Raw genomic sequence first — 20,307 nt, 5'->3', positions numbered from 1 at the left:
CAAGTTGGTGTTGGATAACTTTGATTATTCAGTAAGTGTCCTATGTAAAGCAAAATCTGCTATTTGTTCTCTCTGGTACCATTTTTATCTAATATTACATTTTGGCTAAAAGTATATTATTTAGTGTCAAAATTTGCACTAACCGAGGAAATCAAATTGTACACACATACCTTTTAAGAGCTCTGTGATTTCAAAAGAGGTTATTAATGTATAAGGATTTGTTTTAACTTCAGTTGTATCTGATATGTAAGCAAACACTGCAGTCAAAAAGAGGAGGAGGCTTAATAGCATCTCTTACAAGTAGTATCTAGTCCTGGATAAATTCATAAAGTTGTAATTAGTATGGAGCTGAATTCATGTGTGGCACACATTGAAGAATAGTGTATTTAGTCTTAATAAAGAAATTATTTGCATTTGTTATCTTAAAACTGTACGGTTCTGTGGTAGTGTGTTATAGGAAAACACTTGTTTTGTTTCATTGTAATTCTTTTTTCAATGATTCTGCCTTGCAATCAAGTGTTTACAGCTTACAGAAAAGAATGGAGTGGAGAGTAAAGTATTATATTGGTAGGAATTTTAATCTTTTAAGTGTTTCCTGTGAAAGAAAGACCATTGTGAAATATTTTGTTTAATGAAAAATTGTAAAAAAAAAAAAAAAAAAAAAAAAAAAAAAAAAGTGCACAAAAGAAGTATTAATATACCTGCTCTGATGGTCTTTACACTGTATGTGTACCAACTATGCTATATAGGATGTTTAGAAAGATGGAGTGGTGGCTCTGAGGCTAAGGATCTGTGCTGGTATCCAGAAAGTTGCCGGTTCGAATCCCCATCACTGCCAAAAGAGATCCTACTCTTCTGGGCCCTTGAGCAAGACCCTTAACCTGTAATTGCTCCAGGGGCACTGTACAATGGCTGACCCTGCGCTCTGACCCCAAGGGGTATGCGAAAAACTAAGTAATTTCCTTCGGGATTAATAAAGTTAAAAAAAAAAAAAAGACGTTTGTTGTAGTAGTAGTAGTAGTATTAGTAAAGCGGGCACTGAAATCAGTTTCTCTGATTTGACGTGCCTTCTGCATTGTTCAGTTCAAGATTACTGTCATGCGTACATAGTAATATGTATTACAATAAAACTTTCTAATGAAATGCACCAGCTTGAGGAGACCTGATTCTAATTTTCGACATTTCATACAATGATAAAGGCAGTGAGTATACTGGAAAATTGCATTTCTATTGATTTTTTTATCAATATGAATGAGTGTAAAATGTTATAAATTTCATCACCTTATAGCAGTATTATTGAAATAATGATCAAATATACAACATATAAAAAAGGCCAAAAAAAAGTTTCATGGGGTGTACTTATTGTTTCACATTAATGTACAATATAGCTGGGGTGTCCCTGCAGATCAGAGTACATGGAGCCACTATATCTCTTAAATGATGAAAATGAATAATTCTTAGGGAGGATCTGGGCTCAGTTGCTATGAAATGGTTTATCAAACTTCTAATGTTGCTACCACAATCCTTGCCATGAAAAATGACCTGAAGTGGCTGGTTATAAATTCAGCTATGTGACTTCTCTTGAGCCCATCATGCCATGAAAGCAGATAGGTTTTTCTTATGTGCTTTCTGAACAAACTGTGTGTTAAGTTAGAATATTTCTGCTTATCAAGCCTCAGAACATTAAATGTCTGCAAGTAAAACTGCTTAAAAGGGACTCAAGCAGAAGTACAGTTATTGAGGAAATAGTCAGCAATATGTAAATTTATTAAAAATGTCCCCAGGAGCAACAGTATACTAATAACTATCAGGTGTTTTTGCTGATAAACACATAGGCTGGTAAAACAACTGATGGGAGGTAAGTTGCAGTCTTATCATGTCAAAGATTATAAAAATACTCTGTTTTTGTAAAGCATTGTTTTCCAATAAAGTGTCATGTTTTACTTGTACTCTAAAAGCATTCAAATACTTGCAAAATTACATATTTATTTTTATTTTAGATTTGTCAATCAGAATAATCATTTAGTACATATATACAGTATATATATGTATGACATTTAACATTCAAATAATATTGTGTTTGTTGTTTCAGACAAGTAAGCAAGTCAGCTGTAGAGCAGTGACTGGAAGGAAGTGTCATTTTAAGGACGAATGGAAGCAAGATCCAGAGTATAGAAAGTGGTTAGCTGAAGTGAAAGGTTGTGCATATGAAAATTTCTGTGATTATAGTACAAAATTATTGATGTTAAAAGCTCAGGTATTTCTTCTGTGTGAGAGCCATATTCATGGACAGATGAATTTTGAATCGGATGATCAGTTAGAAGGATAAGGCAAGGAAAAGTAGAGTCTTCACATTCTAGATACCAAGTTTAAACTGATCTTGTATCACGTGTTTTTCAAGCTAAGGTGTATGAAAAGTAACACAGTATTTCATCAATTTATACTTTTCTACTTTTTCTAATTTTGCTAAAGCTTATTTTGAGAAAAACAATGGCTGTTTTAATTTGTTGCATTATTCAGTTTGTTGTTGTCCACCATGTTTTGATTATTATACTAAAGTTAAAAGTAAGTTGTATATGATAGGTGATATAAATGCAGCAACCAGTAGTGAATACTTTGAACGTTTCGTTCATTACAGAAATGAAGAGCATTCAACAAAAGCAGTACATTTCTTAGATTCACAATACAATGCACATGTAAAAGAAGGACATATACATTTGATGAATTCAAATTGAGACAGTCCTTTGTAAATCCCAAACTAAGTTGATGATCCCAAAATAAGCATAATTTTTCTGAGACTTGTATTAAATGGCATGTTTGTAATGTGGATATATATCCGCATTAGTTTCAAGTTAAACTACATTGCAGTTAACTGTGTGCAAGTATAAACATTTTCTGGCAGTATTATTGTACAGTACATTTAAACCATGGTAAGTTGCAGTAGTTCTCACAACAACTTTCTGAAAGATCGTTCCATATTTCAGAGTTTATGAGCTGTGAATGTTTAAATTGTTCTTTAAAAAATTTACTTAAACATTATTTTTAGTCACTGAAGTCTAACATTAAGCATTCTTCCGCCAGATCATTGAGGTTTATGTAAGCATGCCAGAGCTAAACAATTAGTGTAATGATTTGGATTATTTTTTAATTCTTGAGTTTTGCTCTCCAGAAATACTGCGCATTTATCTTAATGTTCCCTCGTGAGAAGTGTGTAGTGTTTGAGACTATAGACATTACAGTTAAGGTGACTCTGTAATTAATGTTTATGGTACCTTTCGGTTAAAGCATTATTTTAGTATAAGCTGTGATAGTTGCTGCTGATATTAAGTCATTAAAAAAGATTAAATTGGTTAATAAAATATATTTGTAACATATTATAAATTTGATCAGTGACATACAATATCAGATATAATTTACTTGCCTAATCTTCAGATTGATTTGTTTATTCCATTTTAAAGAACTCTTAATGCATCAGTTAATGCTATTTTTTAGTAATAATAACTTAAACTTAAGTGGCATAGTGACAATGTTGTTTATAAAGTTGTGATGTAGTAGAGCCAAGTCTTGAGTTCAGATTTTTTTCCTGTCTTCCACATGCAATGATCTTCTCATGATATTCCTTTGTCTGTATGTTTTTTCTTCTAATAAGTTGGTTACTGCCCACATTCTAAATACGAGCAGTTTAAGATTGAGTACCGTGTGTATGCATTGGCCCAATAGAATTGTAAATAGGTGTGTGTATGTTTACTTTGTGTTGGTCTTACAGATTAACCTGGATGATTTCCTCCTTCAACTCATTGCAGCTCTGATAATCTCTTTTTACCGACATCCTTGTATTGGAATAAAAACACGTACCACCCCCACCCCAATATACGTTATGGTTTGCTTAAATTGACAAGCTTGTAATGTTCCATTTATCTACTGTACTTCTAGATAGTTTTATTAAAATGATTTGAATTGTGTGTATATTGTGCTCATAACATTAACATCTACTTAATTTTTTTAATCTGTATTTATGATTATGTTTACTGTGAAATGCAATAGCAAAGAAGCTATTAGTTACCGCTATCCAAAATCCTTATTATGGAATGATTAATAAGGTACATAAGACTTTTAAACATTGCTCAGAAATAAGACATATTTGTGGTCCTGCTGCTGTATGGTTCAGGAATTTTTCTGTATATCACAAAGCTGTTGAAAAAGCAGCAATAGTTATACATTTACACCTTCACATTTAGCAAAAAATGTTATGTGCCTCAAAGTTCTGAAGACAAAAATGATTTTAAGCAAGCTGTGAATTGAAAGGTTCTTTGCAAAAAGTATTCTCAGAATTGCTAGCATAAACCTCTAGTTTTTACTTGAAGTAAATTTAAATTTAAATGTTTAGACTGTGGATATAAAATAGACTGTGTGAGAATGTTTAAATGATGGCTGGGCCGAATTAACTATTTCCTGCCTTGAGCCCTTTGCTGTTGGGATAGGCTTTGGCTCCCGGTGAACCTGAGTTGAATTAAGTGGAGCTGAGTACATCAAGTATAGAAATTCATACATATAGACATACAGTGGTGTGAAAAACTATTTGCCCCCTTCCTGATTTCTTATTCTTTTGCATGTTTGTCACACAAAATGTTTCTGATCATCAAACACATTTAACCATTAGTCAAATATAACACAAGTAAACACAAAATGCAGTTTTTAAATGATGGTGTTTATTATTTAGGGAGAAAAAAAATCCAAACCTACATGGCCCTGTGTGAAAAAGTAATTGCCCCCTTGTTAAAAAATAACCTAACTGTGGTGTATCACACCTGAGTTCAATTTCCGTAGCCACCCCCAGGCCTGATTACTGCCACACCTGTTTCAATCAAGAAATCACTTAAATAGGAGCTGCCTGACACAGAGAAGTAGACCAAAAGCACCTCAAAAGCTAGACATCATGCCAAGATCCAAAGAAATTCAGGAACAAATGAGAACAGAAGTAATTGAGATCTATCAGTCTGGTAAAGGTTATAAAGCCATTTCTAAAGCTTTGGGACTCCAGCGAACCACAGTGAGAGCCATTATCCACAAATGGCAAAAACATGGAACAGTGGTGAACCTTCCCAGGAGTGGCCGGCCGACCAAAATTACCCCAAGAGCGCAGAGACGACTCATCCGAGAGGTCACAAAAGACCCCAGGACAATGTCTAAAGAACTGCAGGCCTCACTTGCCTCAATTAAGTTCAGTGTTCACGACTCCACCATAAGAAAGAGACTGGGCAAAAACAGCCTGCATGGCAGATTTCCAAGACGCAAACCACTGTTAAGCAAAAAGAACATTAGGGCTCGTCTCAATTTTGCTAAGAAACATCTCAATGATTGCCAAGACTTTTGGGAAAATACCTTGTGGACTGATGAGTCAAAAGTTGAACTTTTTGGAAGGCAAATGTCCCGTTACATCTGGCGTAAAAGGAACACAGCATTTCAGAAAAAGAACATCATACCAACAGTAACATATGGTGGTGGTAGTGTGATGGTCTGGGGTTGTTTTGCTGCTTCAGGACCTGGAAGGCTTGCTGTGATAGATGGAACCATGAATTCTACTGTCTACCAAAAAATCCTGAAGGAGAATGTCCGGCCATCTGTTTGTCAACTCAAGCTGAAGCGATCTTGGGTGCTGCAACAGGACAATGACCCAAAACACACCAGCAAATCCACCTCTGAATGGCTGAAGAAAAACAAAATGAAGACTTTGGAGTGGCCTAGTCAAAGTCCTGACCTGAATCCAATTGAGATGCTATGGCATGACCTTAAAAAGGCGGTTCATGCTAGAAAACCCTCAAATAAAGCTGAATTACAACAATTTTGCAAAGATGAGTGGGCCAAAATTCCTCCAGAACGCTGTAAAAGACTCATTGCAAGTTATCGCAAACGCTTGATTGCAGTTATTGCTGCTAAGGGTGGCCCAACCAGTTATTAGGTTCAGGGGGGCAATTACTTTTTCACACAGGGCCATGTAGGTTTGGATTTTTTTTTCTCCCTAAATAATAAAAACCACCATTTACAAACTGCATTTTGTGTTTACTTGTGTTATATTTGACTAATGGTTAAATGTGTTTGATGATCAGAAACATTTTGTGTGACAAACATGCAAAAGAATAAGAAATCGGGAAGGGGGCAAATAGTTTTTCACACCACTGTATATTTGAAATTTAAATCGCTATTATCACAGGTACTGAATACAGTGAAATTCTTGCTTGCCCATGTGGAAAAATGCAATATGTTATAACTTTAGCTTACCTTTTAAGCCCTGATACATTTTAGGTCTTTTTTTTTTAACTATGTAAAATATATTAGATGTTACAATGCACAAGTTTTCACTTCATTTCTTTTCATCAAATATTACATTCAAAAATTTTAAAATTAAAATGTTCAATGCCTTGTTCAAAGGAACATTATGAAAGTAATGAATAAATAGCGATAATTATTTTTTCCCTCCACTTCCAACATTTTTATAGTCAACAGAAGATGGTGCAGCAGAAGACAGGCTTACAGAAGGAGATGAAGATGAAGAGTCAGAGAACCATTCTGATAGAGTATGTAAAACAATCTGCTAGATAAACCAGTTTCTTTTTCTAAAAACTAAGTGCTAACTGTTGCAGTAATACTAGAATGTTTGTGTAGAAACAATATTTCTATAGTAGTGAAGTCAGACTTGTTTCATGAAGGCGCCAAAGGTGTTTAGTATCTGTTATTCCTTGGACAATTTTTGTTTATAGGTATAGCTCCTTTCAAGGATGTTGAATATTGTACAGCTAAACAAATACACATTTTAAAAACAAAGTACTTTTCTGGAATAGAAATGGTACAAATTATTTTAAACTGGAGACCACTGATTGTTTAGCAAAAAAAAAAGATAAAATGCATTGCTATTAAGGAGAAGAAGTTAATATTTTATGGCTAATCATTGTCCCCGTTATATAGTTTTGTTTTTCTTCACTGTTTTCAGAGCTCAGGTTCAGGTGTAAGAAAGAAGGCAAAGAAAAAATGGAAAAATGAGAACCCCTGGATTAAACCAACTCGTAAACGAAAGAAGAAAGGAAACCGTGTAGTCACAGGTGAATTTTTGAGCATGAGAATGAAGTTTTTTATGTGTAGAGTTTCAACACTAAATGTGTGCGTTTATGAAGAGAATTTTTTTATTTTAGATTTTTATACAGTCTGAAACTTTAATTCTATATATTTGTCTTTTTTGTTCCAGTCAAACTTCTAATGAAAGGCTAATCCTACCTTTTAATTAAAAATAATTCAATCAATCTTCTTGTTTCCATTTCCATATTCTGTGTGTGGGTTTAAAATGGAGGAGTCAGATTATTTTTGTGTAGAACTAGTCCGCTCACGTTAATTACAACCACTCTTTTTTAATTAAAAAAAATGTTTCACATTTACTTATTTAAATTTGCTTGTTTTCCTGCTTCCGTGTGTTGGTGGGCAAATCAATAAAAAATTCTGCTGTGTTATTTCTGTTAAATTCATTAAAGAGTGTTCTGATATTATAAGTTCACCTATATTGGACTATATTGACTGTTACACAACCACTTAATTAGATATATTTTTATTTATTCAAAAATAGTTTATAAACTTTGAGGTGTTTATGAATCTCAGTGATAACAACAACAACATTTATTTATATAGCACATTTTCATTCAAATAATGTAGTTCAAAGTGCTTTACATGATGAAGAAAGAGGAAAAAAAGACAAAATAAAGATTAAAATAAGAGAACACTAATTAACATAGAATAAAAGTAAGGTCCGATGGCCAGGGAGGACAGAAAAAAACAAAAAAACTCCAGACGGCTGGAGAAAAAATAAAATCTGCAGGGGTTCCATGCCACGAGACCTCCCAGTCCCCTCTAGGCATTCTACCTAACATAAATGACCTCAATCAGTCCTCATTGTATTCAGGGTTTTCATGGAAGGACTTGATGATGACGACGACGGTCACGTGGACTTCTGCTCTTTAATCCATCAATGTAGGGACATCACGGTGCTTTGATTAGGTGGTGGAGGGTGCAGGTCGCCACTACAGAAAACCAGAAAAAGAACAGAAGAGAGAGTAGGGGTTAGTATGGATTTTGGAGCCACCATGAATAATAATGATAATTAATTGAATATACAGAGCATCAGGATTAAACTAAAATGAAGTTATAAGAAAGCCATGTTAAAGTAATGTCTTTTCAGCAGTGTTTTAAAGTGCTCCACTGTATTAGCCTGGCGAATTTCTATTGGCAAGCTATTCCAGATTTTAGGTGCATAACAGCAGAAAGCCACCTCACCACTTCTTTTAAGTTTAGCTCTTGGAATTCTAAGCAGACACTCATTTGAAGATCTAAGGTTACGATTTGGAGTGTAAGGTGTCATACATTCCGAAATATAAGATGGAGAGAGATTATTTAAGGATTTATAAACCATAAGCAGTATTTTAAAGTCAATTCTGAATAGGAGCTGATTTATATATTGGAAAGGACCCTATTGTCAAAAGCAGTATTTAAATAGGAGAAACAATGGATAGCTATTTTCAAAGAGTACAAAAAGATGCAGTAAAAATCTGTTTTAATTACAACAGGCCTTTCATCCAAACTTAGCTTGCCAGTCTCTCTTCTGCTGACTCTTAACAAAGAAAAGTTGAGATCTGAAAGTTTCCCAAAGTACCACTTTCAAAATAAGTCTTTCAGTCTCTTTTTAAACCCACATACTGAGTGCAGAACCTGAAGTGGGGGGAACAATGTAAGAAGTCTAAATAATAAAACATTAGCAAGCCTTTCAATTAAAAAGCAAGATTAGCAATTAATTAATTAAATGCAGAATTTAAACAAAAATAAACTGCAAGTGCGGTACTTCAAGTATCAAAACCTTTGCCTAGTTGGTTAAATGGTATGGCTTTATTTCTTATCTTCTAAAATCTATCATATGTATTCAGTTTTTTTTTTTTTGTTGTTTTTTACTTCACTCTTTTATATATACGACTGTCAGGTGCCAATGGACCAAGTCCAGTCACCAGTGAGTACACAGAGGTGCCATTAGAGTCACTGGAGCTTCACCCTGGAGAACACCTATCGCCCCAGCATCCAGGTACTTGGCTGGTTTGGGGATGCCATTTCATACTTTCAGTGATAGCTGAACTTGCATCTACTGCATGACTAAGGATTGGTTTTATCGAAAAAAAATTTTGAAATTGTTTAAAAATTAAACTTCATATTCAAAGCACAATGCTGGTTATATACGTTTGTAATCCTTTATGACAACTCACATTTAAAGGAAAGAGTAAAATATCTTCTTCTTTCAAATTAGAAAGAAGAAAATTGCAAGGTGGAAAGTGTAGATGATGAAGAATGTACTTAAAATTAACCAGCCTGCATTAGCTTATTAGCATAAAAAGAAAGAAAGAATCAAGAGTGGAAGAATGCTAACAGATTGTCATTAATTAATTAATTAGCACTTTTTATCTATAGCCATTATAAAATTACGAAATACTAGTTTAGAAGTTTTTCTAGCTGCAAGTAATGCATTATCTCTGTGCCCCAACTCTATTTGTAACTGTGTTCACTTATATTGCAATAAGCACTTATTGCAGCTGGCATTTCCTTGTCTGTCTGACCGCATGAAATGACTCAGTTTTTTGTAGAGATATGTCAAATAGAGCGCAATGTACTAATTTTTGGAATTTCAAAATCTCCAGTTGAAAAGCATTAGTGAATCTGCGAACTTGCTTGTTTTCAAACTGAGAATTGCTTTGTGCAAATTCAGTTAAGGATTAGTTTACTGTTGCAGATTTACTTGTATATTTTATATGTATGCAAGCCACAACTCTTCTACACCAACTCACTTCTTTTGACACTTGAGGTAAGTTAACCGTAAAAGTAAAAAAAAAAAAACTAGAACTGATAAGAGGAAACAAATTATGTTAGTGTTACTCTTTAAGCACAGAGTTAACAAATACTGTATGTACTCAGCATTTCTGTTGCAGCTATAATGTTTAAGAAATGTTGAACTACACAGAGCCTCTACAATCACTAACAACAGAACATCAACTGGTGCAATTCCACCTGAATTGGAATCTAATAATCAAATACAGTGTAAGTTGAGATGTTGGTGCTGGAAAGCAGAAAAGAGTGCAAAATGGCATCTCAACCTTGGGGACTTGATTACCTAGGGAGTGAAGCACAAATGCTAGGAGAGCAGGTGAAAGTCAATATATATTTAAAGTTACGTCATTGCAGATAGTCTATAAAAACATATAAGCTCCTTCTTAGACAAGACAGACCCAGAAAAATCTTACTACTTTAATGTTTTGTGCAATTAGAGTTACTAGTACCCAAATAAATAGAATTCTCTTATTTGATACTGGATGCACATTTACTTTTAGTATGTTTGAGCTTAACGATTTTTATAACATTAATTTCCAAAGAAATTACCCATTAGTGTGGCAGTTACTGCTTCATTTGAGGATTAATGTATATTTTTCCTTTTTTTTTTAATCAGTGGATAACTGGTATAAAAATGTGTTTTTAAATCCAGCTTGGGCAGTTACTGCAGACAAAACTACTTCTGGCCATAGAATTGTAATTGGTAGGAAATCTAAAAGGCAGCAGATCACATTTAATATAATAATGACTTTTATAGGTAAATAAAAGCCATTAACACTTTTGCATGCTTCAGGAAATATAGAATAGAAAAAGAGGGGAAAAGAGAGTGTAACACAAAGCTTTGATGAATGCTCTTTCATTGTGTTGGGAAAGTAGTATGAAATAGAAGCCTTGGTACTCATACCTGAACATTGACTTGCAACTAACATTTACTTAATGCAAATTATTTTTAAAGTCACATTCATTCATTTATTAGATTGCACATTTCATTTATCATTCTACTTGTACAAATATTAACAATTAATTTTCTCACAAAGTAAAACACAGTAATCAATATGAAAGTATTTTTAATTAAGTCAAGAAGAAATTTTTGAATGTATACTAAGATGGAAACTAAATAATTCAAAACAAACTCTGTTGAATGTGACTAAACATTTCTTTCAAGGGATATTACCTGGTAAATGTTTGTTGCTATGTTTATATAAGGTTTTATTTTACACTTTTATTAAAGACTCACTCTCTTACATTTATTACCCCATATTAATAGATTAATTACATTTGACTCGTATGGTTTGAATTTTGGAAGTCTCTGGACATTTCCCTATCAGTTTGTTACATCAGCCTAAAGTAAATGTTCTATCATTGGCTTCATGTCTTTTAGGGTACCATGTCACTATGTTTTTACTATGCAATATTAAAGTTGCTAGTAAACTGCAAAATCAGCCTCCATGCCACATGTTGAAACTCTCTTCCTACTTTACCACTTAACTTTGTATAATGGACTTTGCATGTTCAACATAAAACAACTTTTAGTGATACCTAGACTCACTATACAACTGTAACACTACAATGTGCCTTGTAAAATGTGGTTTCTGTGAATGCTGTTGTGTAGAAGAGCTGCATAATAAGAATTTTAACTACTAGTTAAGCACAGTTTTATTGAGATACTATTTTTAAAAATAAACATTCAAGGGTCCACAGCCCTAGAATCTATACAGGGCTGTAGGTTTTGTATGTAATAGATTTTTTGTCCATTGCTTCTCAGATTCAGTTTTGGGAAACGCATTGGGCTATAGCTTTTTGTTCCAACCAGTTTTACAATCGGCAAGTCATTTTACCTCTTAATTCAACGAGATGGTATTTTTTGTCTCCTGTCTTATACTACATTAATAAAAGCATAGCAGTGTGATTTTTTTTTTTTTTTATTTATAAGTCATTTACAAATATTTAGTATTTTTGATATAGCTTTAAATCTCACTTTTTTTTTGTTTGTTTGTTGTTTTCCTAATAATCTGACCTTTTTCTGTGTAGTTTGCTCCCTTAATTGCACCCTAATAATGACAATTAACAACAAGAAAATTAGACACCCCAACAGACAATTCTTGAAAGGCTACAATTATTTTGGCATCAGATGCACTAAGGTGCTCGGTAGTAAATAATACATTAAATAACTTGAACGCCAGGATAAAAAAAAATGAAAATCATGATGATGAAAGTCCTAAAAACCACAGAAACAAACAAAATTATCCCCATGTAGCATACATTAATGTGTTGTGCATTATAATAAAAATGTACTAAATTTAGTGTATTGATTTCTGCATTTTCTGCATTAACCTGAAATTGGGAAATAACAGCTTGCTTTTGCTAAGAGTCCCAAAGCAGAAATTGATTGAAACGAAAACCTACAGCCACATGGGAACCCCAGGAGTGACCACTGCCTTAGACTTTTTTTTTGCCTGCCCTACATTTGTAACTTATATTGCAAATGGATTCTTTACTAGTTTACTGCTTCTCCTCCAGTAGTTACTGCTGGGACCTCATTTGGTAAACTCATCTGGTTTGGCCTTTTTTTTTTTTTTGACAGGCGTGTCCAATGATGCCAGTTCAATGGAAACAGACAAACTGGAGGAACTGCCTCTTTGCAGCTGCCGAATGGAAGCTCCTAAGATTGACCGTATCAGTGAAATGGCCAAGAACAAATGCATGGCAACAGAAAGCATTGATGGTGAGGTCAGTCCATTATGCTTACTTTCTGACTTGAGAGAGGTTGGGAGCATGTACTGATAGTGCATTGCCACACCCACCACACGACAAAGCACCTGGATTGGGGCCTGAGTGCAGCAGGTGACATCTCAGCACCACACTGTAAGGACTCGTTTATACTTCATGCTTAGAACGCGTACGCACCCGCATCATGGCTGCCACGCATTCCCAGTGTTCATTTGATGTGTCCTCTGAGCAGGTCCTCAGAAATTAACACGATGCGTGTGCGAGTTGCAGTACCAGCAAAAAGTCGGGGGGCGCAGTGTGCTAAAAGTTGGAATGTGACGTCAGAGTCTCTGTTTACTATCTACATGTGATAGAAAGCCGCTTTGCGGATTCTACGAGATCGGTGTGCGCACTTCGATGTTTGATGTATGGTTCGATGTGGTGAAGCAAAATGCCGACATACAGATGTATTCGTGGTGCTTTTATATTCAAGTGTTGCATATTCCCAATTCGTAATGACACGATACATTTTAAAAGACTCGCATGCCGTCTTCTATGCCATCTTTTTTTCTAGGGCTTCTTCTGGTCCTGACAGCAGCGGATCGCCAGCAATAGATTGCCACACTGCGCACATTAAATGTGTGATCTTCCAACTCTCTGCACATTTATAGATTATAAATCTATAAGGATCTATAGATTTATACTTGATATCACTTTCATGATGAAGTGCATTCAAGTATGCAGAGTATGTTACATTTTACGGATAAAATTGGTAATTTCATGACACGGTGGCAGAGCGTTAGCGCTGCTGTCTTGCAGGGAGTCACGTTGCTGATATTCCCTGCCTGGAGTTTACATGGTTTCCTGCTGGGTTTCCTTTCAAAGATATGCAGATTTGGTTACACTAAAATGATGCTAGTGTATGTGAGTGCTTGTTTTCACCTTGCTGATGCCTTGTCCAGGGATTGTTTCAGCCTCGTGCCCAATGCTAGCTGAAATGGACAAATCCCTGGACTGATGGATTTAATCATTAAACATCCTTTTCAGACATATTACGGTAAGGTGTCATCGGAATTTAATGGGTGTTCCAGGCAATTCAGGACACAGCGAAGCCGAACCTGTTCTCACCGTGATAATATCTCGCACTGCCACCTGGTGGATTCCTCCAGGGTTACGTAACGTACGTGCGCAAGTATAAACAGTACAACGCTTGCATAGCAGGAGCGTCAGCTGCAGCATGTGTCGCGTCACGTGAAGTATAACCCCGGCGTTACAGTGATTTTTTTTTTTTTTTTTTTTTTTTTTTGGTACCAGTCCTGCCACCAACCTGTTTTTCCCCTAAAGCTGGAGGACCTGCTTTTAGGGCTGGATGCAGATTAACATCATACCCAGGATGAAGCAATTACAAGTTAAGGGCCTTGCTCAAAGGCCCAACAGAGTAAAGTCATTTGTGACGTTTACGGGATTCGAACTAGCAACCTTCCGATTGCCGGCACAGATCCCTAGCCTCAGAGCCACCACTCCATCCATATCGTGCAAATTTATATTTTCTGAAATAAACCATGCTTGTGGTAACTGAATTTGGTGGGGGTGATGAGACAATAGTTTACTAGTAAATTCAGAAAATTTGTTTTTTATTTCTTCTGTAGCTGAGTGGTTGCAATAACACTATTGTGAAAAGAGAAACAATGCGTCCTTCTAGCCGAGTTGCCCTGATGGTTCTCTGTGAGCAACACCGGGCAAGAATGGTCAAACATCATTGTTGTCCAGGCTGTGGCTACTTCTGTACTTCTGTAAGTATAATATTGCCAGAATGTGACATTATTCTTCCATTCTGTTGATGTACACACTTTTTTTTATAATTTAATATCCAAATCAGAATGTGATATTCTGTATGTGTGAATTTGTATTGGCTTCACTTAAGAGTTTAATCTGTGTGTTGTTCATCACCACTTTCTTAATTTCAACTTTATTTCTCCATTTAATTTAGCCCTAGGTGCAGTTATTTGTTTTTAATTATAATGGCTTCAAATGAATAATCAATTGCTTTACAAGGTTTTTATCATGTTTTAGTATTGTTTAAAGTCAGGGAGCTGATACAGGACTTAAATGTCAGTGGCGTCATATTAAAAGTATAAAGCAATAATTCTAGGACAGAAAGTACTAGAGTTGAGTTACTTGGCAATACCTACTTCTTTTCTGTAATGAAAATCTAGTACAAAGTAAGAATGTTAAAAATTCTAAGCAATGAAGAGGTGTAAAACCATTTTTATTTAATTTTTTTAACAGGGAACTTTCTTAGAGTGTCATCCAGACTACCGCATTACCCATCGGTTTCACCGCACCTGTGTGTCCCAACTTGGTGGGCTCCTTTTCTGCCCACACTGTGGAGAAGATGCCTCCGAGGCTCAAGAAATCACCGTGGCAAAAGCCGATACCTCTAGTGCTACAGCAATCAGTGCTCCACCTCCTTCCAGGGCAGAAGGGGATGGACGACCAGACTCCACACAAACCAGGTCAGCCTACTGAGAAGTGATTTTTCTATACTCAAACTACTATTTTATGCAGTGTGACCCTTTAAATTCTAAGAAGCTAACAGCAAATAGTGTTTTACAAATGAAAATATAACCTTATATAGTGAATTGAGTATTGGACATATCAGTTTTAGAATCATCAATTAGTTTAGCTCTTTTTGACTATCCACAAAATAAATACAAAGAAAGAGTAGGCTGCAACTGAAAAAATTAATTCTAGGAGCACCAACATGTGTCTTTTGATAACCAAGACCTTGGAGAGTAGAGAAATGCAGTAGATTTGCGGGTGTTTAAGTTGCTTAAATAAAAACTAAACTAAAGATGGAATCTTTTACTCTGTTATATTCCTATTATCACAATTCATGTGCAGATGTTGATTATTCAGTAGAATGTTTTACAGTGGCACAGTAGTGGGTGCTCATGCTTTGTGAACTCATCATCTGGTATTCATCAGTGTGGAGTTTGAATATCCATCCCCAACTCGGAAGTTACGTTAATGATTAATCAAAATCTATGTGGGTATGCATGATGATGCCCTGCACTGGGCTTGATGCATTGTTACAAGTTGTTTTCCACCTTAGAACCAGAGCTGCTAAGATGTCATCCAGCATTCAGCAACTTTAGAATAAATTACATAAGCCTGAGAATGTATGTACAGTTTGCAGTACTTTTTTTTTTAAAAAAAGGAATGGTTTGGTGTGAAGTAACTATGGATGCACTTTATTTATAATCTGTGTCATTTTTATGAAATGTCTGATGTAAAAAATTTTGAATTTGTGCAGGCTTGTATTATTGGGGATTTGATATTTAGGTTATCAGACTTGGCCTTATTTAGTGTACTGTCTTTAGTTTTTAACTATGTAGTTTCTGCATTTTTTAAGGCAGTGCCCTATAGTTGGACATTTGGAATAGAATCACGAAATGTCCATACAGCAAAAGCATGTTCCACAGTTGAAACTGTTGAAAAGCTGTTAGTTGACAAGTTAACTGTATACTAATATACTTTCAATTTTAAGATTTTAGCCTTTCATTACATTCACAAATTGTACATCAATGTGCATTCTGAGACTCGAATCACTATGCTTACTTTTAAACTATACTTAATTTTTATTTGTTTGAAACACAAAAAAAGGTAACATTAGATAAATTATAGGTTTTTTACATAGCACCTCTGAGTTTGTAGTGAGACATTTATAAAAACAACACAAGACGATAATTGGTAAAAAAAAAAATACACTTGGTGAAACCTATGGACAAATTTTACATTTTTCAAATTATATTTCAAATCAGCACATCAGAGAACTTAAAGGTGAAGCAGCATGTTCTTCATTTTGATGAGTTTTATGTTTATGAAAACTGTTGTAAGTTCAGATTTAGACACATCATAGTTAAATTTTTCTAATGGAAGGATTCTCAATATCCACTTTAGTGTACTAATTTGGTTGATAGTTTAGTGATACTGTGGTATTGCTGTCATTATTTACATTAATATTTCAAGTGATCATTTTTATTTCCTTTATAATGACTTTTCAGCAGGAAAGCATAACTGTTAATTTATTTTTATTTATGCTCTCCTATTACACATAGCTAGAATGTTTCCTTTATTTTCAGTGTATATGTTCTTATTGACAACTACCTGATATCACTGTCATATTAATGCATTATGCTGTAGGACAACATTCAGACAATCTTCAAAATAAATTAACAAATGCGCAAATGAGCAAAGCTCTGTTTCACTTGCAGTATGTAAATTCTGCCTCCATACTTTTCAAACATTCATTCATTGTTTCATTATCTGTACCCTTTGTATTAAGTACTGTATGAATAGCTGGTGTCTATCTCAGTGACATCAGACATAAGGCAGAAACCAAGTTTTGATTGAGTTCAGATCCTTCGCAGGGCACACTCTCTCACTCGTATACTCGCACTAACTAATACAGGAACCATTTTCTAAGAAATGTAACATGCATGTCTTTGAAATGTAGAAAGAAAAATGGAAACCTAAGATTAACCAAAGATAACTCATGCACATACTAAAACAGTGTACCAAATGCCAAATATACAGAGAATATGCAAACTTCACATTGAAGGTGACCACTCAGTTTCAAACCCTAGTTTCTGTAGCTGTGGAATATCTCTGTTAACTATTATGCTGCTTTCATTTTTGATTTTTGGATCAGAGCTTCACCTAAATAAACCCATCCTTTTTTTTTTTTTTCTTTACAGATGTGATATAGGGTATTTGTTTTGTTACATTTTTAAATTTTACTTCAGATACGCTAATATGTTTTATTTGGCTTCTTACAAAGTGCTAGGATGCGAGGTTGTGGTGAACTTCGGAAAGGTCCTGCTCTGGTTACTCCTGACAGTATTGATAGCTCAGGTCCCAGTGTCGCACTCCCTTCAACTCTAGTATTATCAGCCAGTGGACTGCCCCCAGGACCTAGCAGGATAGCTCTGGAGAGAGCACTGGTCACTCAGGAAGCAGAAAGGTAAGACCTGAATGGGGATTAACAATGGCAAGGAAAGACTTTTTGGTGGTGTTTAAAATTATATGTTTTATTTTTATGTATTTAGGTGTGTGTATATATAACAGAACAGAAGCACACACACACACACACACACACACACACATATATATATATATATATATATATATGTATATATATATATATATGTATATATAAAATATATAATATATATGTGTGTGTGTGTGTATTCATTTTATGTTTTGTTCCACTGAAATGTAATCATCTTTAACTCAGAATCTTTGAATTAAATACATAAATGTATTCTATAACAATAAAGCATAAAAAAGAAATTTATCAGATAATTCTCTGCTGATAGAATAAGAAACGATAATCAAGTTAGGTAGGTCCAGTTGGTAAGAACCACATGCAACTCCAGCAGCAGCGGTTAAAATTTAGTAAAACAGTTGCTTTGCTGTAGGGCATAATCAGATTTGATTACACATTGACTCACACTTGTAACATGTACACTTGACGTTTCACATAACACATGTTTTTTGGGTTTTTTTTTTGTTAGTTTTTTTTGTTTTTATATACTGCTTTTGAAGTAAATGACTATCTGTTAAGTTATTGTTGCTTGTTTGAGTGAGTAATTTAAAGTAATTTAAGTAATTTTAAAAAAGCATATTTTGGATGGTTAGTTTAAATCAGCCTTCACAGTGAGTACTTTCTTAAACACTTGAAATGAAAATTGTAAAAATGAAACCACTCTGTCTAGAACCAAACTTGGGGTTGACTGTACAATGCAATTGCAATACCTCACTCTGAAAGCTCTTAATGCCTTCACGCCTTTAGGAGGAAGAAACTACGTTTTCATCCAAGACAGCTTTACCCAGCTGCCAAACAGGGAGAACTACAGAAAGTTTTGCTGATGCTGAGTAAGTGCACAGATATGTCATGCATGCATATACATTATTGTGGTATTGTGTACATTTATTCATTAACTGAATATTAATTTTAGGTGCACTTGTAGATATTAACTTCAAAAATAATGTACACATAAAAGCAGTAATACTAAGAAACATCTGAATACCATCTTTTATTTAAATGTACCTTAGCGTTTAATAATATAGTTAAAATACATATGATGTCTTAAGCGAAAGAGAAACATAATATTTTCTTAAAACAGAAATCATTGCATCAGTGTATACTTGTATAGTTTAATGTAGTACAGAGTTAAACACATACCTTAACTTCCTGAGGCACATTAGCAATGAAAAATGACTGGAAACCATGTGGTTCACTATATTGCATTTAATTGAATAATTTGGTTACCATGCATCTGCACAGCTTAGTCACTTTTGTACAGTTACATCAATGTTTTATATTAAACCTGTCGTTTAGGTAACCCTTGTGTTTAATTTTTTAATATAACCTTTTGCTTCAAACTGATTACGCATATACTATGTATTGTGCAGGTATATTTTAGACTGAGAAAAGAAACTACACTTGGATGTAAAACTTCCAGTCTTCAGTATAAATAAGAGAAATGATACATAGTTGAGTGGAAAGGCTGTTTTGGAATGGTTGTGTTTAATCTATATTTATTTAAAATATAAACTTCTTCCTTGGCTTTTCCAGTTGATGGCATTGATCCAGGTTATCAGACTGATCAGCATAGTAGAAGGACGTCTCTACATGCTGCAGCACAACGTGGCTACTTAGCAGTTTGTCATATTTTGGTGCAGGTAAGGCACCTCCATTTATTATTGCTTTCACGTGTACGCATTACTTTGTCTTTATATCTTACAAATGCTGCTATCACATGTTGTAATAACTGTCTTTCTGTTTTACTTTTTGACTGCAGAACCGTAACTTTGAGAATTTTCTTGTAGGCAGGTGCAAATATTGATGCTAAAGACAAGTCTCTGAAAACTCCTCTTTTGGAAGCTATTGCCAACAACCACCTGGAGGTTGTGCAGTATCTGGTACAACATGGAGCATGTGTCTACAATGCTGTAAGTCATTTTAGGACATTTGCTATATGTTGCAGTTCACTCTCTTCGTATTAATAGAAACTAGCCTTACATGTTTGAATATTCTTTTTTTGTTTAGGAAGAAGATGGCTCGACTGGTCTTCATCATGCTGCTAAACTTGGAAATCTGCAAATGGTTAACCTGCTACTAGCCACTGGCCAAGTGGAAGTGAATGCTCAGGCATGAACTTTTTCATATGAAAAATTAATGCAGAAATGTTTGAGCATCATCATTTTAAGTTTACATGTTTTTATATGTTTAAAAATCATGTTTACTGTATATAAAATAGTTTTCATTTTATATTGACAGGACAATGGTGGTTGGACTCCTATAATCTGGGCTGCTGAGCACAAACATATTGATGTAATACGTGCTCTTTTGGCCAGGGGAGCTGATGTCACCCTTCAAGACAAGGTTAGTGGCACGTTTTAATTAAAATGTGCTGAAAAAGTAATGTTACATGTATAATGATTGAAACATACAGTTGTATTTGAGCACTGCATATTTTTATTTTAATTGATCCCTTCATTAATTTATTTTTTCCTAACAAATCAGAAATATGCCATACAAAACAAGGTGGTCTTCAGGAGAGAGACTAACCTGGCCATATTTGTGTCTCTGTGTGTTCATAAAGGACATGTATAAATACAGTT

At 34.6% G+C, this 20,307-nt stretch overlaps 1 protein-coding gene across 1 annotated transcript in view; it reads left to right on the top strand.

Annotated features, from left to right (window-relative positions):
- The window catches only part of ehmt2 (euchromatic histone-lysine N-methyltransferase 2), a 68,653-nt gene that overhangs the window by 31,656 nt on the left and 16,690 nt on the right, over positions 1 to 20,307 (top strand). The window contains 12 exon segments of the mRNA XM_051918731.1: positions 6,498 to 6,575; positions 6,989 to 7,097; positions 9,014 to 9,112; positions 12,491 to 12,636; positions 14,265 to 14,408; positions 14,905 to 15,131; positions 17,459 to 17,641; positions 18,473 to 18,555; positions 19,259 to 19,365; positions 19,513 to 19,635; positions 19,733 to 19,871; positions 19,944 to 20,068. Coding sequence (XP_051774691.1) covers positions 6,498 to 6,575; positions 6,989 to 7,097; positions 9,014 to 9,112; positions 12,491 to 12,636; positions 14,265 to 14,408; positions 14,905 to 15,131; positions 17,459 to 17,641; positions 18,473 to 18,555; positions 19,259 to 19,365; positions 19,513 to 19,635; positions 19,733 to 19,871; positions 19,944 to 20,068 — 1,563 coding nt within the window.

This window comes from Erpetoichthys calabaricus, chromosome 1 (genome assembly GCF_900747795.2).
Source record: "Erpetoichthys calabaricus chromosome 1, fErpCal1.3, whole genome shotgun sequence".
Taxonomy (NCBI): Eukaryota; Metazoa; Chordata; class Cladistia; order Polypteriformes; family Polypteridae; genus Erpetoichthys; species Erpetoichthys calabaricus.
Note: the sequence above shows the minus strand (reverse complement) of the source record. Positions and strands in the feature narration are given on the sequence as shown.